The sequence below is a fragment of the Uloborus diversus genome, chromosome 9 (assembly GCF_026930045.1).
Source record: "Uloborus diversus isolate 005 chromosome 9, Udiv.v.3.1, whole genome shotgun sequence".
Taxonomy (NCBI): Eukaryota; Metazoa; Arthropoda; class Arachnida; order Araneae; family Uloboridae; genus Uloborus; species Uloborus diversus.
In genome coordinates, this window is record NC_072739.1 from 107,610,747 (window position 1) to 107,637,239 (window position 26,493).

Consider the following 26,493-nt stretch of genomic DNA (forward strand, 5'->3'; position numbering starts at 1 on the left):
CAACAAAAACAACGATGTAAATCACGATTTTATGAAAAAACAATTGCATACTTAAAAGTTTGGAGCTATAAAATAACCTTTTTCAGTTTTAAGAGTAATCTTGTAATTCGGAAACCATGCGTTTTCCACATTTTTCGCCTAGAGATTTTAAACATTTCTTAGAAAATGTATTTTGACAACAATTTATTGAAAGAAAAATTAGTTGAAGACAAATTATATTTACTTTAAAAACTAAATTGAACAATTAATAATGACATGAGATAATTTCTGCTCCAGAACCTAGCATCAGCCAAAACAGAGAATTCCAAAGTCATCTTTACTTTTTGCTATTTGGGAAACTTCAATGCTGTTATTTTGTTTTCACGTTTGTTTTATTAGAGATGGCGTTAAATACCATTATTTTATCAAAATTAGTTTATCAATGTTAGTTGCTTGCTCTAAGAAAATCAAATGATCAGTGTCCATGTCTTTATTTACAGCCTTGGCTTCTGTCTGCTCGTCAGCCATGGTTTGCAAAAATTAATGCAACGAGGACCATTGGTAGCATGGTTATGTAGAGCTGGAGCTCTAGTTTTGATCCTGCTATTCGTTTTAAAAACAATGGCAAGAAACAATGTCTGGTCTTCCAGGGAGTCATTATTTACGTAAGTATTTTAAACAACTGATTAAATTACAATGTACTACTCAAGGACTTGTTTTTTTAACAAAAGCTTTTAGAATTCGATTTTTGTATGAGAAATTTGTAGAACCCAATGAAATAGACATGGAATAGCTTACGTGCCCTTAAAGGTTGTCGTTTGCTAAGGAGTTTACTCTTTCGAAGAGAAAGGAAACTTTTTTTTTTTTTTTTGGTGTAAATAGCCATAGAAAAGTAAGGAAACGTTGAATTTCTTCCTTTTAAATGTTAAACAGATACTCATCAATCCACTAACACAATTTTAAATATCCAATGAAGCGTAATTTGGATCTTGATGTATCGGACAAAAAGGAAGAATAAGGAGAGTTTTCCTTAGAGGCAAATGACTTGATGGTAAAACAGGAAACATTTCAGGAGGATGATGAACTTGTACTTAAAAGTTAATAAACCAAGAAAGATATAACATTGACTGATTTAAATTATAACTCATTTTTAAGTTAATTTATGAAGCAGAATGCGAATTTATTTATTGGTTCATCTTTTTCGAGAAATATATAAATTAGAGATCATACTTTTACAAATGGACCATTTGAAAAAAAAAAAAAAATACTGCAGCTTTAGTTTTTTTTCTGTTTCACTAAACGAAATTAATTTACTAGCTCAATACAACTTAAAGTTTTCCCAACAGCATGTACCGGTTGTTATGCAGTATTTTACGGTATAAAGAATAATTTGGTTTTATGCGACGTTTCCATAATGCAATAGGATCCTAATTAACAAAAATTGCGAATTTTCTACATCTTGTATTTATCCTTATGTGTTTATTCCATAAAATTGTCTTTACGTTCCACAATGCGTATATTTTCTTTATAGCTCGGGTTTGGAATCCGTCCCCAACAATGCCAAAGTCCATTACAACTATGCCAATTACAAAAAAGACACAGGAGACAAGTTTGCAGCAATTGAGCACTACACAATCGCCCTCAGGTGAGTCATTTTTAGTCGTTTTGGGCATTTTCTTATCTTTGTAGGATCTGTAGATCTTTTTGGTCTCTATGTAGAGGAAGTAACTGATACTAGAACGAGAAAAAAATTGCTAGAGCATCTGACTGTGAAAACTTCCGGGGAATTCTGAAAAAAAAAAAAAAAAAACCATTAAAAGCATATTATTGTATAGTTTAAAAAACATGATTGCACAAGAGAGATTATATTATATTTCATTATTATTTATTTTACTCTTTTTTTTTTGTTTTGAATACATTCAATATTTTTTAATCTATTGTGAAAACTGTATGTTTTTCAAAGAGTTTTGATTCAAAGTTCTTTCGCTAAAAGCCGATTTTAGGGCATTTCTTTACTCATTTATTTTAACATCAATATTTTATATTTTTGGATATAAATTTCAAATAAATAAATAAACAAATTTCCGTTTTGATCAAGGGAGTAAGAAATAGATTTGAAGTCTTAAAATGTCTTCCAAATTGATTTTTAGATCGTAGAAGCAGAGTGCTTTTTCCTTTTCTCAAAAGCAATAAAAAGCTTATTAAATGTGCGGCATTTTGGAACGTAATAAATAAGTTTCTTTCTTAACTTGAAATGGCTACGAAAATTCATTTGCAAATAACATCGTACGCCGAGGTGCAAACGCAGTCAAAATAATTAAAATAGAATGAATTCTGCTATTTCTATTTCAATATGCAAATTTTTCGTTGTTAAAAAAATAGCGCAAGTAATAATAAAATAATTTTTATACAATTTTCTCTCTAGAAATGTTTGTCATGCAGTTAATATCACGATTATTCAAGTTTCTACTGATAGGTTATATACGCTCCTTTTTAGACAGGTAAATACATGGTTTGGATATCGTCGAAGCATAAGACTTAGTTTTTAATACAAATTAGAAAACACTCAGGGAATACATGTATATTATTTTTCCTTTTTCTGAAAGAAACCTTGTTTTAATGTATCCAAACGATAAAAACAATAATCTAGAAAACCCAAGTTGGTAAAACATTAAATTTTGTCTTGCGAATTCCCTAGTTTCATGTTTATGAAACTCAATTAGTGTTTCAAATATGAATAATCCAACTCATTTTCGCTTGGAACTGAAATCGTTCTGAAGTGATTACGTTGCTTTTAAATTTTATGATTAAATTTTATGCTAAATCTATATAATATTGTAATCGATGTTGTGTCGATGCAACTGTATTTCGGTCAATGTGAACATTTAAACTTTTACATCATAATTATTATGCCTTAGTTTTGAATAATCCATGCTAGTGACAACTTTCGGTTTACTTAAATTGAATTTCAAAAAAAAAAAAAAAAAAATCAGTAAACTAGTGTTTGGGATGCAAAAACATATCATAATTTCTCAAATGATTGCTGAAACATGTATGTATCACATGTTCACACGCAGGTACAGTTTAGGCTTAGTAGGCCTGAACACTTTAAACATAATTTCAAAAAATAAATAAAAATATTTTCTGGGTTGTAACTTACTGTCTTGATGCGACGTTACCCAATGGGGGGAGAAGGGCTTTGATGGACATATTTATGTTTTTATGACTGTCTAGCGACAATACGTCTGGTTATGTCAGACAATGATAATGTTATCTAAAATTTGCGCTCATGCAGTCTTGCATATAGGGGCAACCACGACACGAAGTGAAATAAAGAACGAATAACTCAATGCTATGCAGAAGCCGAGAAGCAAAGATCCACGCCTTCGGAGGGCTAATTATGACTTAAAGGTTAAGCCTTTCTTCTGATCATAAAACAAAAATTTAATTTCAACAAATAAGAATATGTGGTTGTGTGTCGACCAATTACTGGTAATTATTACCGAAAAAACCCCAGCGCATGGGAGGAAATTAAGATTTTTTTTTTTTTTGAGATATTTTTAAGAAAGGAGTTGGCTTGTCTTTTTACAAAAAAAAAAACTGAGATCATGTTATGGTGAGATAAGGACGTTGAGGACGTTTGTGACTTAAGCGCCTGAGTTACGTTGCATTGGTTCCTCATATTTGTGAGTACATGAATGAAAAATTCTAGATAAATCAATTATTATATGACCAGACGCATTGTCACCATACAATTATAAAAATATCCTTCCAAGTTCATCCCCTCCTCTCCCGCCTCCTTTGGGTTTCAGCCGCCCGCATCAAGACACATTTCACTTTTGAATTAGCTTTCTCAAAAAACAAAAAACAAAAAAAAGCAAGCAGAGAGTGAGATAGTAAGTGAAAAATGAAAAAAAAAAGTTATCCGTCTGAGAAACGAATGTTTCTCTCAGCAGACTAAGAAAACATGTCATACTACACATTTTGCTAAAGTTAAATTCATAGAATTGTAAGAAATTTCAATCAAATATCTAAAAAAGTTGACATATCCTCAAAGTTATAGCTATTATTTTTCTAACGCCATTTTTAAATATCTGCAAATATTATTTGCATCAACTATGCACAAGAATGAAAGAAGGCAAAAATACTTGTTTATTCGAAACTATCTTGCAAATTAGTTTTTGCCCTACTTCTACAAAAGAAACGATTTGTTTAAACTTTATTATTAGTCCAGTATCATTTATCATAGAAGCGTTATTTTTCTTTAAACTCAAAAGCAATTTTTCTTCTGATATGAGCACCTCAACATATCCAAGCTTCTTGAACCATCCACTAATTTCTACAACCAACATCAAGCCTTTTTTGACGAACAAAATGTTTTCAAGGAGTCAAAACAGCTGCTTATAATTTTCATTGCAAATTTGTCTTCAATTCGTTAATTTTCACAAAATCTACATTTCTTACAAATGTACTTTCAACAAAGTTAATAAATGATTCAATTAAATAGTATTTACCTATACCATAACCACCGCTACAAATCGCCTTCACTTTAAACGAAGCGTAATTCCTTGTACAAACAAAATAAATCAGAAACAAATTAAACGATCCGCAATTTCATGCCAGAAAAAGTCAAGATCTGCAACTTAAAAACTTGTTTGATTAGCATTCTCTTTTTCAAACTTTTCTAATCACCGTTTTTATAAATCATTAGAGAAAAAACTCACTCCTTTTCTATACTAATCAAAAACAACATTTTTCAATAAAGTTAATGCAAACAAATAGAAAAATTCTTTCTTTAGCTTTCATTAGATTTGCATATCTTACGGGCTAATTTTAACATAAATCAAAGGATCATTTTTAACGGAAAGTAGCAAATGTAAACATCCAGGGAATGTGTTTAGTTTCGTAATGCTTTCTTCTTCATCTTCTTTTTCTTTATGCATTAATTTTGGCTTCATGAATGTTAATGAAGTCCCTGAGTGATTAAATGAGGCAAATATTCTCATTTAAAAATGCTCCTTATCGAAATATTTGTTGATTTTATACAATGTTTGTGTTTTGTACCATACGCATTTAATAAAATGGTTGAATCAATTCTGTTGTGCTTTGGGAGTCTCAGAAGCTGTAAAAGTATGTTAGGATTAAATAGACTAGTGTTTTTTAAGGCGTGTACTTACTCCTTTACATTTTTAGAGGAGTAAAATTCGTTTTTAAAGATTGAAAATACGAAAACAGGTTATCAGTTCCAGAAAAAAAATCTAACTTGCTGAAGAAAAAATGGAACAGTGTTAGGAAGGAAGAGTTGTAGACTATTTCGATTTTCGGTATTGAAAAATAAATGACCATTTTTAAAAAAAATACAAATCACTCACTAAAATATATTTTTTTTAATCTAATTACTTTTTTCCCCATTATTCTACGACGCTATTTTTTTTTTAATTATACAAAACTTGAAATTATACTTGACTAAAGTTTTTCAGCGTATTACCAATTTTTAATGCGAAAAATATGCTTTTGAGATGAAACATTTCTTTTCTCAATCCAATTATCTCCCCCCCTCCCACTTTTTTTCTGTCTGACGCTAAATTTTTATTCAATATAACAAAGCTAGAAAATCTACTTAAAATTTTTGAGGCGTATTTCTAATTCTTAATGTGTAAAATAGGCTTTTTGAGATGAAAGATTTAATTTTTTAAATTATTTTTTCCCTTTTCTCTACGACGCTAAATGTTTTTTCAGTATACAAAGTTAGAAAATAGGCTCGACTTAAGTTTTGAAACGTATTTTCAATTTTCAATGTGTAAAATATGCTTGTTGAGATTAAACAGTTATTTTTAAAAATCCAATTCCTTTTGTTTCCCTTTTTTCAATGACGATACATTTTCATTCAATATACAAAGCTAGAAAATATACTTGACAAAAGTTTTGATGCGTGTTTCCAATTTTCAATGCTTAAAATCTGTTCCTTTAGAGACAGACTGGCGTCAGTCCAAAAATTGTGATTTTCCGCTTATTAGTGCATTGTATACAGAAGTCTATTCCGCATCGAGCCATGTGAATTTTATTCTTAAAAAAAAATCCCTTATATTTTTTACCGGGGTTATAAGACCGCTCACCCCACCAATTGCATGTGCCAGAAAAAAGGTTTTCCTCTCTCCTGAACAAAACCTATAATATGACTTACGTCCTTCTGGATCTGAGGTACAGAAATATGCATTTTGAGATGCTAAAAATACAACTGATTAAGATTGTGTGAGTATTTTATTTTTTTTTCAGACTTTGGCCAACACATGCAAGTTCTCACAACAACTTAGGCACTTTACTCGATGATACAGAAGAAGCTGAAAAGCACTTCAGACAAGCCCTATCTATAAATCCTTGTCATTCAAAAGCATACTACAACCTAGCAAGTATCTACAGGTAATAATGAGGCATATTACTTTCTATAATAAGAGGACTGTTTTTCTCAAAGGCCAATTGGTTGGTAAATGAAAACTCCTGTGAAAAAGAAAACTGCTGTAATTGGAATATTTAGTTTTCCTATGTAGCTACGTCTCTGCACAGTCACCGTTCTAACTGACAACTTCGAGGTAGCATGACACCTGCTTTCCCAACTCTCGTAATAAACCGCAGACATCTGGTCTTATAGCCAATTTTCTACGCTCATCGGCAACCCAACTTTTATCACAGTCAGACAATGACAGATGCGGGCAATGAGAGAAACCGAAAAAAGCCAAATCAGGAATAAAGAGGTCTGACGTTATGCGTCCTAATTGTTTCAACACTATTTCCGCACGTTGCTATTGCTCGTAAACGTTTTCCCGCCAATATTACTGATTTGTCAATAGATTTCTGTTGCACTGCAACTTTAATCATGCATAATAGCTATTGGCAGCATACAGCGTGAAATTCATACATCGCTGGAAAATCTTTTGCTTGAGTTACGTGAACGCGACCATTACACACTTAGAACAGATAACTGCAACTTGACGTTACAAATGTATAAAACATAGACACTGTGCAGCACATCTGCGCAATGCGATCAATTTTTCACTAGTTTTTATTTTGTACCCTTGCAGACCTTAATACAATTCGAATTCAAACTAATAGAATATCAGAACTGTTTGAACAAAACTTGTCTATGAGTCGGGAAAAATGAACGTATGCAAATTAAAAAGACTAAAACTGGTTATTCATGAATGGGTAAATCAATTCAAACAACTTTTCAGATATTATTTTAACAATTTATGGATCATTAACACATTGGAAAAATAGATAGATTTTTTTATATGGGTCAAAAAATTAGAATAATCTATTCATTCAATGTGAATTTTAAAAAGTAGCGAAAATATTTGCATACCTGTTATCCTATAGTTTGTCACAAGAATGGAGCTTGGCGCCCGGATAATTTTACGCTCTTTTAAAAGCCTTTTATGCTCAAAATGGGTCGTCAAGATGGTAAATAGGAAAAAAACGAAGTTACATATTGTATCATTTCTTAAAATTAGAAAAAAACTATCCAACTCAATTCAAATGAACGTTTTACAATCAATGGTATGTAACATTATAAAGAAATATAGAAGGACTGACCAATTAAAAAGTAACCGAAGTAAACGAGGTATAAAAATTGAAACACCTTGGAAGAAATGAACCCAAATTAAAGTTAATTGTGCAAAATAATCGTTGAAATATTCTTCTTACGTCCATAAGTGTTGGACAGAATGTATAGTTATCTTATCAACGCCAACTGCACTTAGACGGTTGCATAAACTGCAGTTTTAATTGCAGATCTACTAAGTAAGATCAAAGATAAACATGAAGCAGAAACGTTCACGACTCTCCTGGAGCAAAGATAAGCTCAAACAGGGACAGCAAAGTTGGAAAAGTATTATATTCAATGATGAATATTTTTTGAAATATCCGTGAACAAAAAAAAGGTGTTCGGGTTTGACGTTTAAAAAGTAAAGCGTATGAGAAATCTTGTGTAAGACGTTCTCTCCGCTTTGACACTTCTTCTTGGTTTGTGGGTGCATGAGGGCTGCTTGAATTGGGAAGTTATATATATATATCTTAAAATAAAACAATGCATGACTTCCGCTGTTTATCAATAACACTGCATGATACTTCATCTGAGGCACAGCAGTTACGTATTTAGTGACACATTTTATCTTTCAGCAAGATCCTACTCCTTGTCACATCTCTAAATCGACTCATAGATTTTGAACATAAAGAGGAATTTCGGTATTATACTGGTCAAGTAACTCTACCAATATCAATTCGATCAAAAATTTCTGGTACCGTCACATCTAAAGAAAGCGGTCCTGGTGTTCGCCAACAAAATTGAGCTTTTTGCCGTATTTAAAAAGGAATGGAAATAGTGTCAGAAACGATTAATGCAAACAGGTGGTAGAATCCGTGCGAGAAAGGATTAAAGCGTTGAATCCAGCAAAAAATGACGCATTCTAGAATTGATATTGTTTTTTTTTTTTTTAAAGTATTTTTTCACCCTTAAATTTTTGACTCAATGTAAATCTTCATCGCTATAAACTTTTGGACTATTCTGTCTAAGATTTTTTTTAATTGAGAACATTTGAAAGGAAATGCACACTTTAAGGTATAAGTTAAGTGGCACTTTCATTTAAATACCTAATTTGCACTTACATTTGGTTAGAATAAACATTTTTCCAAAAAAATAGGAAGCATTCTGTTAGTTTGATTTTGGGTTGCAATAATAGTAATAATAATAAACTAGAGTTAAAAGAATCTAGTTTAATCAGAATGGCCTTGAAAATCATATATACCTTTCATACACTGTTCAATTTGTTCAACGTATGAATTGGCACTACCCTGTTCAATATGAACAAATATGCCATTTTACATCTGATGCTCGTTGCCATTTCATTTACTGCACTTTAATGACATTTAATAGAAGATTTAGACACCTAGATTCATTACATCTGTAAATACCACGTCACATTTAAACGCCTTTCATAAAATATTCAGAAACACGTAACATATACTCTTCTACTTGACTACCATTCATTTATTGAAAAACAATCAAATTACAATAGAAATGCCAATGGATTTTACTACACATATAAATATTCCATTTATATTTTTTGGGAGAGAGGGGGGTATGTATAATTCAGAATAACTGAGGTCTTTTGTTTTTCTTTATTTTATCCTTTAGTAAAAAGGGTCAACGTGACGTGGCGGAAAAATTGCTATTACGCGCTATTCACCTAGATCCTGAATTTGTGTCTGCAATATCCGCCCTGGCTTCTCTTTATGGCGACAGTGGAGATAAATCAGACGAAGCAGAAAGACTCCATTTGTGGGCAGTCACGTTAGATCCAGACAACGCTGATGCTTTGAACAATTACGGAATTTTCTTAGAAAAGACAGGTATGTTTGTTTATTTATTTTTCTTTTTTCCTTTTTCAGTAATATTCAGTTGCGAGCAGGTTAAGGGCAGGAACTGGAATTTTTTTCTTTTCTTTTAATTTATTTTAATTAATTTCTTTATTTACCTATTTTTGCATTATTCTCATTAATTGTATGTTAGCTTTATTGTACTAGCTTGCTAATTTGGTTTCAAATTGAAAAAAAAAAACGGGAAAAGACACATCTATTATTTAGTATTAAATCCTAAACGGGTTTCTACAAATCTTCCGAAAGCTCATTTTTGCAGACACTGCCGTTTACCTGCACACGACAATATTCACCCGTGAAATGACTTTTTTGTCATCTATTGTACTTTAGCATTATTGTATTAGCTTGCTTAGTTGGATACCGCTAAGAATAAATATCAAAGCTGTATTTTCCCCTTATTATTATTTCCCATCTGGTGAAATTTGTATCATTTTGATGGTAAGAGTAATACTACACCTCTATTATACATCATTTTTTAGCTTACTTTCCCAGTAAAAGTCAGAAAAAGAAGAAAAAAGCATGAAAGAAGGCTTAATGCATCTTAAAAATATCGCAAAAAAACAAAAAAAAAAAGTCATAAATAAGTAAAATAATTAAATAAATATCGAAAAATTAAAAATTGGAACGTAGGGAATTGAGATGGGGGGAAATGTCTGTCGGTCTGTCGGTCTGTCTGTCCACCACTAATAACTTTTGAATGAACAGTCCGATTCGAACAAACTTTTTTTGGTTCGAAAGATCTCGGCGAGGACACCTCATTCCCATATTTCACTTTTTGATTTGAACTATGTTTTGTTCAATTTTCAACAGTTCAAAAAAACTTAACATTAGCGCCTACGGGGAAATTCAAGGCAATTCCGAACTGTGAGGCGAACTTGCTTCAAACAAACTTTGTAGGAAAAATCTCATGATGAACAACTTGTATATAAAATATCTTTTTGATTTTAATAATTTTCCGTTCACTTTTGAACAGTTCAAATCCCTTTACATTAGCGCCTACGGGGAAACTGAAAGTCAATGCAGATTCCGTACTTGAGGGCGGATTTTTTCTTCAAGCGAATTTTGTTGGAAATAGCTCTTGACGCCAAACTCCAGACTCCGACTCCGAGAATTTAGGGACACCTGACTCAGACTCCGACTCCTGTGCATGACGATTAATCGGACTCCGATTCCCCAACTTCGACTCTTACTTCGTAGCTTTGGCAAAAATTTATACACGGAAAACAAATGACTGAGTCCGATTCTTGGATATTCGATTCCCACTCCTTTATCTCAAAATGAGATTGACTCCGACTCCTCAGCTATGGTTTTAACTGTGAAATACTTATTGCTGATATGACTTGTTTTTATTTTCACGCTAAAGTTTTAATTTATGTATTCAGTTTTCGGCGAATAAACTCGAAGTCATTTATGTTTCTACATAAAGATATGTGCAGACAATTTTTTTTTTTTTTTTTTTTGACAACGAAAAATATTTCTTTAAGTTGACATTTATTGTTTTCATTTATTTTGGTAAGTGCATTAATTCATTTAAAAAAGTTATTTTTGGCAACAGAGGAAAAAGAAACGATTTTTTTTTATAGATATGATGTATTTATTTTAATGAGCTTATTAATTTTAATAATTATTTTTTTGTTTTGAAAGCAGTTAAAGAATTTTTTTAATGGAAAAAGTGTATTAGATGCTTTGTTTAAAAGGTGCTGGTTTTTTTTTGGGGGGGGGGGGAAGTAAGCTCGTTTAGTTTTAGACGGAACTTCTTGTTTTCAAAAAAAAAGAAAAAAACATTTTAGCTTATCCGACGTTCTTTAGAATGAATTGCTTTTTCGTTTCCGGGCATAGTGAATCGAATCAAAACATTTTGCTCTAAAATATAAATCACAATCGGAGAAAAAAGGAAATGAAAGAAAAAACAGAAGAAAAGTATTCTACTGTTATAACAAGATTCGGATAATAAAAAAAATACGGAGAAAATTAAAATTTCGTTGTTAGTAACGTTTTGCAACAATAGGCCTACTCTCTGCAAATATAGCAATTCCTCCAATAAGTGATTACCTTCTCAAGAATGGATCTCTCTCAAGGTCAGATCTCATCAGAGTCAAACTATACAACGTTCTTTCTTACTCTGATTGAGGTGTGTTTAAATGATTTGTGTGTTGCTACAATTTGTTGGTATTTAATATTTGGTTATGCACTTTACAGGAAGAGCATTTGAAGCAATGACACAGTATGAGCGTGCCATGACTGCCCAACCAAATCATACTGTCGCTATTTTGAATGCTGCTAGATCTCTAAGAACTTTAGATCACAGTCGAAGAGCAGAGGAACTGTATAAAAAGTAAGGATTGTTTTTATCTTTTGATTGAAGCGTGATACTGAATAAGTGGTAGGGCAACATGGGGCAAGAGGAAATAGCGAGGAAAAGTGAAATGGTGAAATATTTACTCTGCTTTTAGCGTCACCAATCTGGTATTATTTTAACTATATAGTACCATATGTAGTTTATTCCAGTCAGGAAAAGAAAAAAAACTGACGAAAATTAAAGCGCTTGGTAATGCAGGCAATTTTTAAAAAAATGATACTCATATTGTAATATTTTGTTGTAAGTCAAAAATTATTTTTGTTACTATAAAATGATGAAATTCTTGTAATAAACATTTTACTTATTAATTGAAGTCTCCTAACATTTAATGTAATATTACGCTTATTTGTATTTTAAAGAAATTGTTAAATTAGTCAAGAACATACGGTGTAAGGTGAAATAGTTTGTTTCATTTACTCACTCAATCATTTAATATAAAACACTCACGGTTTCATTTCTTAATTACTTCATTTACTTTCCTTCATTTAGAAATTCACTTTTTTTATTCATTAATTCACTTATTTTCTTATTCATTAATTCTTTTAATCGCTCATTTAGTTTTCTTCATACAGCAATTGATTTATTCATTTAATTAGTTGTATATTATTCCATTATATTTTCATTTATTCATTCAACCTTTTTTTTTTATTCTTTTGATCAAAAATATGTTTTGTAATCGAAAGGAAAATATATCATTATAAAAATAATTCATTTTAAACTTTGACCCATGACAAAAAAAAAAGTGAAAATTTTCCACTTTTTTTTTTTTTTTTTGAAGACTCAAACTCACTGCCAAAAAAATACTGTTTCAGAGCATCCTTTATTATAAAATACTGCGTTCTTCCTTAATGTACTGTAATTTTGAAAACAAATTTCCAATTTGTTCATTTTGAAAAAACTCAGTCATTTTAACTATTTTACTTAGCCCCCTCATTCCCCTACATTTTTTCATTCGTAATTCGACAAATACGCAACGAAGATCGTTATGAACTATTGCTTTTAATATGGCATATATACAACACAGCAGTACACTATATAAAAAAGAAATTCAAGATAATTCCTCGAAGAGTTATTAATAAAATTTTGTTTAAAAATGCATGATGTAAAACTGTCCTCAATGGACCGGAGTCTTTCAAACAGTGATGCATTTCGACTAATGCTCTTAATATCCAGTCGATTCGTTTAAGCGGTGGCGTACTTGGGGTGTCATCCCTCTCCCCCCCCCTCCCAAACGCAAAAAAAAGAGAGAACAAGTTCTATGTTTACATGAAAACATGAAATTCATACATTTTTCAAAAACAACTACATTTTTATGATAACGAAATTTTGAGTTGGCTAAAGTAACAAAAGACAAATGGGAAAATGGGATGAGGGTTCCGGAGGTTTCTCCCCTAAATATTTTTTTAATTTGTAGTCTTAAAAATGATTTTATTTAAGCTTAGATACTGTTAGGGTATAAGAGGTTCGTAAGACCTTCCATGTTCATTTTTCGAAATTGTAACTTTAAAAACACAAATGTCATCTCATAGTATGTTAGGAAAAGGGAGTTTCGGGAAAAGTTCCCGGAAGTTTTTCGAAATTGTTGCTCTTGAAACCCAGTTTTAGACAAAATTTGGTGCGGGTAGGAAAGGTTCGAAAGCCTACCCTCAGAACTTTTCTCTAATTTTTAGGCTTAAAAAGGCATTGTAGACTATCTTTGGTCTGATGAATAATAGGGGTTGAATAAGTTTCGTTGGCCTACCCTCGGAAATTTTGAACTTAAACTCTTAAAAACGTGATTGTAGGCCAAATTTCGAAATGTTTAGAGGACCGACAATTTCTCGAAATAGAAGCTCTAAAAACAGAGTTAAAACCCCTCCTTAGAAAGTCGTTGATCAGTCCCACTCCAGAGGGAGCCTCCACCCTGTGGTGATGCAACGGCGTTTGATAGAGTAGCTACAATTTAAAATATTGGAGGAACATTTCTAAATCGAAGTATTTATAATTTTCAAAAATTTGCAATTCTACCCCGAGTGTCAAACCCTAATCGGGTGACACCCGGGGCGTACCTCCCCCGTAGTGACGCCACTGGTTTAAGGCCACCATTTTTTCCAGCCAATTGCCAAACCCACGGTGTTAGTTGGTCGAACTTATTTTTAAAATATTGTCATTTTGACTTCAAAAGAAGCCATTGTGCCTCAAGGTGCTAGTAACTATTTTTCACTTTTTTCTAAACTATGATTTTCATATTTATCTGGATGCTAACCCCTCCCACCCCCACCACATAGACGCCTTTCATAGCCAAAACCTTTGACACAAATCTAAGATAATGGGGGAAAGTTTGGAAGATCTTGGAGTGGTAAAAATACTTCATAAAGAAAACTTGCTGAATTGCAATTTTAAAAAATGCTTTACATCTGATTATTTGATTTTTTTCTGAATCTTTCAAAGTAGATGCTTAACACTGGAAACTTTTGACAACCAATAATTGTTTTACAAATTAGTTGCATTACATGTGATTTAAAGAAATTTTAAAAAAAATTAATTCTGAAATTTTTAATTTAAATTATGTTTTTTGCAATCACGAGCTGTTACAGGACACTTCTTATTGAGATATTGTTTCTAGAAACGGCTTCTGTCCCCCCAAGCCTGTCCCTATTCTTGGGCGGTTACGCATGTATGCGTATGTGTAGGCTTGTGTGTGTGGGTAGATCTGTGTGAATGCACGTTGGCGTGTATGTGTGTAAAGGTGCGTGTGTGTGTGTGACTATGTATATTTTCAAAATTAAGTTTTAAAATGTACTTTTGTGTTTCAAATATCCTTTAAATATCATTTTACTTATTTTCGTAAATATTTTTAAGGAATTCTTTAATATTCTATTCTTGGTACTTGAATAATTAAGGTGTAAATTTTATTAAAAGGTACATCTATAATACGATGTAAATTCACATTACTTTGTCTTTAACTTAGAAATTAAACCCCAAGTAAGATCGTTTTTCATTAGCACGAATAACTAGAAATTTTTAATCTATTTTGAAAATCGAAACTCCAAATATCACACACCTCTTAAAACAACACTACTCTAAAATAAATATTTTACTGAAAATGCGATTATTTTAGCTTCTCATGAAAACTCAAACTTACACGGAATTTTTAATCTAAATTAAATGTCGGGAAGATGAACTTTATATTTACTTAGACACGCTCATAAAGGATTTAGTTTTAAGGGAAAAGCTGAATTTCATTTGTGAGAGATGCTGACGCTTTTGGTATGTAGTAATGTCACAGAAGGAGATCTTGTTTTCCTAGTTTACGAAAATTTCATATGACTTTTAAAAGCTGTGAAAAATACATTTATTTAGTAGAGAGTATTTAGTAGAAGTTGAGCAGAGAATATTCTCACAAAAAGATGAGATATTGCGCTATATATTTGTTTTTCATTTTATAGAAAAAAGTGGAAAATAACAAAAAAAAAAGCATGTTTTCAGTACTTTAAAATCTATGATTAAAAATGTTCTTCAAAAAGGAAGTAATGTTTTGCCTTTTCTTTTTTTTTTAAGTCTTTCTCTGCTATAAATAGGCTGTCAAGTGTTTACATAATTCCGCTTAACAATAGTTATGGAGAAACCATGCGTACATGTTGTAGAAATATAATAATAAAAGAAATAATAATAATAAAAAAAATCGAGGGTAGGTTTAAACTATGTTGTCTCTTAGTGACCAAAACTGTTATTAATTTTCAATATTTTAATGGGATTTCTTTTAAATTTAATCTGAAAAATTTCATTTTTATGAATTTAAACCTTTACACTTGAAAAACTTGCTAAAACGAAGAAGAGAGAATCAAATGAAATTAATAAGAAGAAATAAAAGCAAAATGAAAAGTTCTGCCTTGTAGTTTAAACTTCAGACGGAGATTCAGAATTGCCTTCTCTGAATTGTCCAAGAATCGTCGTTGTTCAAGGAACGGAAAATCAAATTCCATCAGTTGGAGACTTCTATAGTGTATTGCACGCATTAATTCATACCGAAATAACCAACATATATCAAAAGTTCGGTTTAAAGCTAAACTTATTTTGAAAACCTAGTATTAATATTGTTATTACAATAAAATCCCGATACAACAAATTTCAATGAACCGCAAATTTTGTCCGTTGTAACGAGAATTACGTTGCACGGAATTCAAGAATTGTAATTTAAATTAAATTAGGACTGAATATTTATTTTGTTGAAAAGGATATTTCATTGTACTGGCATTCGTTGTAACGGGACTTTACAGTATTAATGTTTGTTTTCAGCATGCAAATCGAGTTAAGTTTTATTTTCAAACCCCATCCTCTCTGTGCAAAATGTATGGAAAATTATATAACAGCCATTTTGTCACAACCTGTAGTATTAAAGCTAAAATAGTTTTTTTTTTCGCTCTCTTTACCTTGTTTACTTATTTAAAAAAATAAAAAAAATTAAAAAACGTATATCTCCTAATCAAGTGCAAATTTTCCCCTCTCAGCCACCGCTTAAAGAGATTTATGTCATTCCCTTTTTTCCCTTCTTTGAAATTGCACTCATTTGTAGCAAGACGAAGCTTCAGACATTTTATCTCCAACGCGGGATGTTTTTTCAAACTTAAAAGAAAAACCAATAGCAAAAGCAATCCTTAATGACGAAACCCTTCGGGGGAAAGTGTTTTAAAGAAGCTTGTTATATTTTTTGACATTTTTGGTGGTTGTTTTTTATTGAGTTTTATTTACTCCTTAAGTACTTTGCGTATTTCCTTTTTGTCAGAAGGGAGAGTGGCTTTTTAAAGACTGCTTAATCACCATCTCATTTTAGCTGGCAAGTCTAGTTCGTTACTTTCTCAGATTATCACTTATCTCTAGTTCCAGACAGCAGTTAGTTTTCTGAAAAATTATTTCGTTATTGGTTTTCGTTTTTAAGCTAGCTTTCAAAAAGGTTTATGAAAAAAAATTTGTGCTTAATTTTTTTTAAATTTATTTATTTAAGAAGCTATTTAATGATTTGTGTGTTTTATTTTTACGGACGTATTTTTATTTAGTTCTCTGAATTTTAATTAGTATTTTTTTTACAAACTAAATGTGTAACTTTACTATTTTGGTGATAGTCAAGAAAAAAACATGGTCTATGTGAATATAGATTTTGTATTATGTTTATATAAGTGTAAAGGAATGTGGGGCAGAGTGAAATGGCGAAATATTTACTCTGCTATTAGCGCCACCTATCTAATAATATTTTAAGTATGTAACACCACAAATAGTTTATAACAGTCAAGCAAAAGTTAACTCTAAAAATTAAAAAAGAATATGCTAATACAAGCAATTTTTAAAAACTAATATTTTGAAAAAAGTGAGTTATCTTAGCTATTTCACTTTGCTTCTCATTCCCCTACATATATTTAGATAATTGTGATTAAGGAACATGCAATCTTAAGAAAACAAAATATTTTTCTCGCAAAATTTAATTTTTCCTTTCAATTTTAAATTTCAGAGCTTTAGAAATTCAGGAAGACCCTCAAATAATGGATAATTTAGGAATGTTATTTTTTGTCTCTGGGAGGTATCAAGAAGCTCGAAAGATGTTTCAGCATCTTCTTCTCAACTATCCAGAAAGAAATGATCCTAAATTGCACTACGTAAGTAATTTTTATCTTTTCCAAGCATTATTTTCTTGCAGAAACCGAGATATATCATCAGTAGAAAATACCAAATATATTCTCCTGATGTACCTGGTCCCATAAATACCAAAGGTCTCATTAGGGGATCAGCAACGTCACAGCAGATATGTCTGTCATTCCAAACAGTTACGTCGGAAGAATACATCTCTAGCTCACCCATTTCGTTTATTTTTTTTAATTAATTTATTTTTTTAATATATTCAACGAAACTCAAAAGCTAACAAATTCAATGAAAGGAAAATAATTAAGCTCAAAGTATGTCTCCTTAGTAACAAAGTCACGTCCATAGACTTGCCGTAATAATGTGCTTCAAAAATAGTATTGTTTTCTAGATATACTGAGTCAAAAATATTAGAATATAAAGAACGAACTGTGCGCGGGAGTGTGAAAAATAAGAAAATAACTAATTATAAGCACGCCGAACGTGACGATTGATATTTTTCCTTTCCATTGAAGTGAATATGGAGTCTTTTAATAAATTTTGAATTTATTCAACTTGGTTTTTAAAAGTTTTTCTGTTGCGAATTGATAGTACTTTTTGGCGCTTTTTCAGAGTTGGCCTTATTAGAACCCTAATAAGGTCAATTTGCCATTTTTTGCTATGCTGCCGACAAGCATAATTTTAACGTAAATTTTCACACGGAAAGTTTTTTTTTCCATCGTTATGATTTTGAGGAATGTACAAGAATTGGCGCCAGTTGTGTCATAAATGGGCGAGGTAGTAGGCCCTGAACCAAAAGTTACCCTTATTTTCTGAACTTAACTTATGCCACGGAAGACCTAAAGCATGTGGCAATCTCAAAAAAAAAAGGTTAAAATAATTTAAATTCTGAAACTTTGAATTGAAATTATGTTTTTCACAATCCCGAGTTACAGGTTACGTTTGTATAGTTTTTCATGTGTAGGCTTGTGTGTGTGCGTAGACCTGTGTGAATGCGCGTTGGCGTGTATGTGTGTAAAGGCGTGCGTGTGAATGTGTATGGGTATGAGCGTGCGTGTGTGTAGGACATGGACGCCACCCACCAGGAAAAGCGGCATCCCGGGCGACAGTCGAGCCTGCAGAAGACGGTGGGGTTGAAAAAGGAACCAAACATCCAGGACAGTCAAGTAAAAACAATTAGCAATCGTGATTGCTCAAAAAAAAAACATTTAATTTCGTTCCAACCCAATACATTCAAGTAACTTGGTCAAGGAAATCTTATCGAACAATAACTGCTTGAATTAAAGTAATGTAATAGGAATATCCTGTTACACAACGCATGTATTTCTTTTAGGCTCAGCTATTAATTCAAGAGAGGAGCTATGAACAAGCAGAAGCTTTATTGATATCAGTGTCACATGCAACAAGTAATCGCGAAGGATTTTTACACCTGGCCATCCTCTATAATCTAACAAACAGGACTGCAGAGGTAAATGAAAGATTTTGTTCTTAATATCATAAAGAATAGTAAACAGAATACCAATTAAAAGTAATAGTGCAAAAATGCACAAGGATTTTTTTTTTTTTTTTTTTTTTTTTTTCAGTTACGAGCTCAATGCAACCCTACATAATTTTAGTACGATACTTATATTTTTCTAATCATTTGTCTGTTTAAATATTTAAGTGTGTTTTTTTTTTTCGCAGTTATTATTTATTATCTTTTCCTTGAAATAGTAAATTGACAAGTATTTTATTGAATTTTGTACCTATTAGTGTGATAAATGTAGACGTAGCATGCATGCTATTTCATATACTATGTATTTGTATACAATTCGCAGTATTAAGGGGTTTCGGTGTCGGTACTCTGTATACGCCTAATGTTAAATTGCTAACCTTTATGTACCGGTTTTTGAAAAAGTTATCATGAAAGAAAAATTCCTTTATCAGTGCTTTCAAAAGTCTAATGAAGTGAAATTTTAAGGGAATTATGTTTATTTCTAATTTGTTACATTTCAACGAATACTCTCTTTTTAAATGGAAAAACGACCGTTTCTGACCAAAAAAACCCACCTATTTAGGAAAAAGAGTGAGAACGAAACCATATAAATTTCACTTCTGAAAAATTATGAGCATATAAAATTTAAATGTGTTGAAAATTTTGAATTTTTCTAGAAAAGGGAACATGAGCTTTTTTCATTTGACGTTAGGGAAAATCGCGTTTGAAAGTAATGTTGTACGTACAGTTTAATACATTTCGGCCTCATTAATATTTAAATTGAGCTACTTTAATCTACATAGAAACATTAATTTGGTTTCGCTTGAAAGCTCTTGATTTGAATTTTTTGAATACATAAAAATTGAAAAATTATTTAAAAAAAGTTTTAAAGTACTAACTTCCCACTAAGTATTTTTTACTTAAAACATTTACCATAAAAAATATTCTCACTCAAATGAAAATGATAATAAAAAGGTTCTGAGGTACAATGAGGCGAGTATATTTTAAGCACGGGCTTCGAATCTCAAACAACGCTTTTGGTAGAGAAAAAGGATATGTACTTCGATGATACAAATCATCCAAGTTTCGCATATTTATGCTTTTTATCGTTGTTATTATTGTATAAACGTAATTGGGTCGTTTCCGAAATTTTAAAAGTTTTTGTTCTGTGAAAGAGCATACGTAAAACGTATTATTTAACAATTTTTTAAAAATAATTTGACCAAGTTAATTATTTTTTAGACAATTGTTTTAATCGGTGCGTAGATTCAATTTCGTTTTTTACGCTTCTGCACATGACATCAAAAGTGTTGAAATGATATTCACTGATGCCATTAGCGCAGATAGCAATATTTAATTCGCTTCTTTACTCACATACATTGGCAACGATATAGTTGATAGCAAGCGTAGAGCGCAATATTTAATTCGCTTCTTAATTACCATAACGTGGAAACGCGGTAGGCAGCAAGCGTAAGCATTCAGAGTGGCAGTGGAGTAACGCGCTAATGTACATCAATTTCCTAAATCGGACATTTAAAAAAAATAATTAAAAATTAAACGTAGGAAAAATTATTTTTCCCTACGTTTAAAATAAGTTTATTTTCCGCGCTTCATTTTTTTTTTTTGCTTATTTTATTAATTTTAGTGATTAAAAGTAGTACTCTTGACTGAAGTACAACCCCATTGCACCCTAAAAAAGTAAAAATTTCCTCCAATGACGTAAATTTTCATTTCAGGCTCTAGATACGATATTAAAGGCTCTAAATATGTGTTCACCAGTAGAAGTTAGTTGTGCAAAGTATCATGAAGAGCATGGGGACATTTTAAAAGACATGGATGACTTTGAAGCAGCAGAAGAGGTGAATATTCTGTAGCATATTTAGGACTGCAATATATATATAGGAGATTAGAGTTTTATTTGTATTACAATTTTAAGCAAGTTGTAAAAGCTTATTTCATTTTCCATTTAGGAAACGAAATTAGATCTTACAAGTGGAACTAACTTCGTTGGTTCCACCTGTCAATCAACTACAGTATATCACAGTGATATATATTGTGACTTTCTCACAATATATTTCATAAAATATAAGGTGGATAAAAAGTTTCTCTTGATTACAAGAAATTTTATAAAAACACCGATGCATTTATATGTTTTTTTTAATTACTGAAGTAATTAATTTTAATTTAAAACACCCTTGTAAGCTTGAAACATGGTAAGGGAGTATTTTAAAACTGGTGGGGCTGGACCCAATATTTGGGATGTCGTATTGTTTACTATTTATTTGAATATAAAATAAAAAGTCGATTGGGTATCCATAAATGAAAGCATATAATAGAAAAATATCGGTTGGCAACTGCCCAAATGTTCAACAATACGCGCTTTGAAGCCACTTTACCACTCGGAAATTGTCTTCATTTGCAGTTTTGTCAAAAATTAATAAGTATCTTAGCAATACATTGAAACAAGCGGCTATGCGTAACCCAATTATGCTATTTTTTTATTTAATGATAGATTATTAAAATCAGCAAAACCATTTACAACAGCCCTGTGTGACTAATTAGTTTCAAATGAAAAAATAATTAAAATTTAGCTATTATATTTTTATACAAATTTTTATTTTTTCAACAACAGAGTTACAAGATTGCGTTGATGTTGGATCCCAAACTTGCAAGATCTCACCTCAATTTAGCTGTCATCTACCATATAAAGGTAAAAAATATTACACAAGCCCAAGTGTTGTTTCTAAAATATCTGCACATTAACTATGATACTTTGAACTTTGAGAAAAGGGCTAGAGCATTTTTAGGGGTAACATAGCATAAAAGTATTTTGTTCCTCAAAAATTAAGTAAAAATCTTGAGCTTTGGAAACATTCCCACGCTAATTTAAACAAGAGTTTTCTTTCTAATAGTTCTCGAATGAATTTCGACTCGTTTTGATTAAAGATTATGACAGACTTGACGAGTGCCAATCACCATTCATGTACACGGGGAATCTACGGCAGGCAGGATTCAAATCTATTTGTCTCCAACCATGAGTCCAAATATGTACCAGTCAGACCACTTCGGTCAACCTCCTTCTTAAATAATGGAAAACATCATTTTTAAAAGATGAGGTGTTACATTGAAAATATTAAACTTATCACTAGGACTAAATTATGTGTTATTTATTGCAAGGTTTTTAAACAAACTGCATCTTAGCAGTTTTCTGCGTTTTACTTTAGTGTAATCTTTGTTTTACTTTACTTGAATTTAGTTCAAGAAAATAAAATTTAGAATTTTTAAGATTTCTACTATTCCTTATAGTTTTAAACGAAAAATAAATAAATAAAATGATAGCTTAAATATTTAAATAGAACCCTACCTGATGAATAAATACATGTGGGGAGAAAAGTGAAAATGTATACAACAAAGTTAAATAAGCACAAGTTTTGAAAACTGCAGCTTTTTTAATGTTGTTGTATTTATTTTTACTTATCAGAAAGGCTTTCCTAAGATTATGAAACGTTATTCTAATCTTGTTGCAATCCATTAAGAGTGTGAAAGAGTCAAAAATAAATAAATGAGATAAAGAGATAAAGAGAGGGAAAGAAACTGAATAACTCAAGGTGCAATGGTTGCATTTTTTGTAATCATTTTGCAAAAAAAAAAAAAAACATTGAAGGTATTATTTTTAAGCTTTTTTATTCATAATTTTGCGATATAATACAAAAATTATCTTTTTTAATTTAGGGAAATTATACGTCAGCTAAACTTCACTACCAAGAAGCTTACAAACTGGATTCGTCGCCTCAGGTACTATTGGACAATATGCGCAAACTGCAACAACGTCTCTTTAGTTTGCCAGAAAGTACGTGTTGGAGGACAGATTCCACGTGTAGAGTACAATGACTAAAAAATAGGTATAAATTCCATTATACTGAAGACAATGAACTCTTTAAAGAAATTCCTGCTGAAGACGAAGTTTAAAGATTTCAGAGAGGAACGCTTATGTGCTGTAATGTGATAAACAGTTAATGTCCCATTTTTTAAATACTTGTGTAACTATGGATAAAAGGGTTTTTTCATAACATTAACTTAAAAGGGTAGCCTTAAATTTTAGTTTTTAAATGTATCATAAAAATGGCGAATAGTCTGTAATTTGTTAAAGAAGTTCGTTGGAGTTTGAAGAGCAAAGAAAGTCGTGAACACAGAACAATTTTAGAACATTAGGCTTTGAGAAATCTTTTTGTATGTTTTTGAATCACCAGTAATTTCTTTAAAAAAATCATTTGTGAGGTTGATGCCAGTAAAAACTGCAAACAGAACAGAACAATTTCTGACATTTATTTTCTTTTACGGTACAAATAAAACGGAGTAATTAATCTATATTAAACTGATTTCACAAATGTAAGGAAGATATTCGAAAACTAATTTGTTGCCCCGGTAGTTTGTTCATTCTTTTAATTGTACGAAACTTTGTTTTATTGATACTTTAAAGTGTGTTATTGTTGACTGAAAACTTGGCTGATATTTAAAATATACCTGTGACTGCAATGATATTGTTTTGCAAAAGAGTATCTACTATTTCAAGACCCTAATGAGCGACTGAAACGACATAATTAAGAATATTGTCAACAAATTCTTAAAGTTCATGTTGGAGAGTCCACTTTTTTAGTATTTTGTTCTTAAAAATAAAGGATCTTTGGTCAATGACAGCAGATTACAAATTTTTTGTTACTTTTATTTTGTATCTATAAAGCTTCGATACCTCAGTTTTGTAAGCAAAACTAAAATAGGTATGTCACTTGCTGTGTTTTTGCATCTTGCAGGCTGGTTTTTATTTGTCTTTCTGCAAACAAAATGAATAAATGTACAAATGATATCCTTGCTCCGTAAAATTTTGTAATTATGCTACGTTGAAAACATCAGATTTATGGTGATAAAAAATGGTGCCGTAGAACAACAGATATAAGTATAAAGTACGATGGATAGCCCAGCACGAAGTTTAACTAGATAAAGTCAAGGTAAAGACTTAATTAAATATTTTTAAAACTTGTTCTATCTGACTTTCTTTGTTACTAACTTAATTTAAACAGAAATACAAACATTGTCAAAAAAGCATAAAAATAAATATCTTAGAAAACTAAACGGAATTTAAAATTTGCAACTAATTGAATCTAATCATTTCTTCAGTATATTATGTTAAATTACATGAAAATTTCATTCAAATGAACTTTGGAAAAAACTTCATAACAATGCTTTTGAATGGAAGAAATCTTGACTACCATGTGAACAGTAGATTTTCTGTTCTAAGAAGAAAAGTGTACTATGATGCTTTATCATCAAGTGTGATGTGTTGGTGTACGACGAACCGATAGTGAATGTTGTGTATTGTGGTAATATGGTATTTGATGAGATTGCAATGTGATACGTTGTGAATAATAGTTGAAATTGCACTTTTCAGACTATAACAAATCAAAATTTTCTGTAAGATTTATACAAATCACGTAAAAAGTAATAATTTAATGTGAAATTTTTTCGTAAATTCAAGCAATAGTTTACTTCAATAAAAGTTTGTTTGATTTTATTTAAGCTTTGAGAATACTTGCTTACATTCCTGTCACAGATCTATTGCTTGCTATTATATATGTTTACTTTTGTGCAGATGGGTACGCATTAGCGAATGTTTTCAATAAAAAATTCATGGCAATGATCTGGAGCTTTCCATAAAATAAAATAAACGTTTTTAGAATGCTTACTTAATGCAAAAAAAAAATAAATAAAATCAATTTTTTTAATCAACGATAGTATTCCTATTCCTAATAAATAAGAAATACGTATGTGCAATTTTCTCAATGGTGTTTTGTTTGGTGAATTTGGCTCGACGATTGGAATAAATTTAGTTTTATTTTTTCATAGTTAAATTGAATATTAATAATAAGAGTTTAATGTAAAATATGTTTAAATACATTTCTTTTATGTGCAGTTCTGACAACATAATGGTTTAAATGTGCTTTTGAATGTGCTTATGGTTAAAATATTTTTATGAACATTAGATTTGTTTTTAAATTGCTATTATATAAATGTTAAAATTACAATAAATATTTAGAAATATCCCTATTTCTTTAAGGTTCTTAAAAACAGAACTTTACATTAAACTTCCGTTTTAAAAAATACTGCGTGCATCAACAAGGTAAACGACAAAAAATTAAATTACGATATGGGATATTTAAGATACGGGTTAAAATTTAATCCGTTTAAAAGATTTAAAGCTAATTTAAGAGCTATATTATAAAATCGGTTTTTTTTTCAAATTTTTAAATTTTTTCTAATTTAACATATGGCTAAAATATTCCAAGAATACCATTACATGAAATTAAATCTATAAAACTTAAAAAATCTTTTGAGTACTTTTAAAATATAATATTTTTTTTTTAGTTCCCAGAATAATTAAGGTGTAAATATTAAGTTTGATATTTTTAAATTTTCACTTTTAGAAAGATACATTTATAAAAAGATTTTTCGTTTTCTTTTTTAAGATATCTTATATGCTTTGAGATAAATTAATATTCTCAAAATGTTCAAAAAAATTCTTTCTATATAATTCCAAAATAATAATCATAATAATGCATTTTGTTTTAAAATACATGTTAGAGGATTTACTTGTTTGTGACGACATGTTATTGGAACGTATTGTAAGGTTTTGCTCCGTTTATTCCATATCACCGTCAATCTAAAAAATATATTTTCCTATATTACTAGAGATTCCTTTTATTTTCAGGGGAAAAAATTTACCAAAGAAACTGTTTTTTGCATTCTATATGTAAAATTTTAATTATTGTCTTTCATTCCATCAAAAAATGTTGATTCTTTTGTATTACTTTATTGCAAAAGCTACCATAATGTAAAATGAAATCATCTTTTTCATTTATATTTATAAGATAAGAAATAATACAGTTGTTGAAATATAATAAACTGTTACAGAAAGGTAAAAATTAATTTTAAAAATAATAAAATGGGGAGAAATGAAAACAGCAAAAAGTAATAAAAGAAGCAGTGGCTATAGGAGCTAATAAAGGAAAGAGCAAATGAATGCAACAGCATTGAAATTTCAGGGAACATATTTATTATTTCCTCCTAAAATTTGAGGGGACGTATGCGAACTGCTTCTTTGAAATTGTCGTATGTGCTTCTGATTCATAGATTTGTATCAAAAGTAATAAGCAAACTTACGATTTGTTCCATCCACTATTTTGATCGGAACAAAAACTTTCCCCGAACAGAAATTAAGATTATAAAAATCTCGCCAAAAATCCGAATTTTTTTAAATGATGAGAGCAAATTTTGCAATTTACAGCGCACTTGAAGAAGTTTTGGTTTTGACGAAAATGGTTGACGAATTAATGCGCAGATGCTAATTTTAGTGTAATTGAAGCATTACTAAACGAAAGTTCAAAGAAAATGCATGTTGTGAAATGTTTTAAGGTAATGATCATATTGGTCTCTTGCAATCGGCGCCTATGATTTTAATTCCAATACATATTATTTCCATTAAACTTTAAATAAAATTAAAATACAGTTTAAACCATGATAAAAGTTTTGAAATGTCCTCCCCTCAATGAAATATTTTACGGTTGTCATGGGAACATTTCAA

General features: G+C 30.6%; 1 protein-coding gene across 1 annotated transcript in view; it reads left to right on the top strand.

The window, feature by feature from the left end:
• Positions 1-22,748, top strand: part of LOC129230426 (protein O-mannosyl-transferase TMTC1-like) — a 58,160-nt gene extending 35,412 nt beyond the window's left edge. The window contains exons 8-17 of the mRNA XM_054864826.1: positions 480-644; positions 1,511-1,624; positions 6,256-6,399; positions 9,170-9,384; positions 11,611-11,746; positions 17,256-17,400; positions 18,717-18,851; positions 20,594-20,716; positions 21,490-21,567; positions 22,590-22,748. Of these exons, the coding sequence (XP_054720801.1) occupies positions 480-644; positions 1,511-1,624; positions 6,256-6,399; positions 9,170-9,384; positions 11,611-11,746; positions 17,256-17,400; positions 18,717-18,851; positions 20,594-20,716; positions 21,490-21,567; positions 22,590-22,748 (1,414 nt within the window). The remainder of the gene's footprint in view (positions 1-479; positions 645-1,510; positions 1,625-6,255; positions 6,400-9,169; positions 9,385-11,610; positions 11,747-17,255; positions 17,401-18,716; positions 18,852-20,593; positions 20,717-21,489; positions 21,568-22,589) is intronic.
• The last annotated feature ends 3,745 nt before the right edge of the window (positions 22,749-26,493 follow it).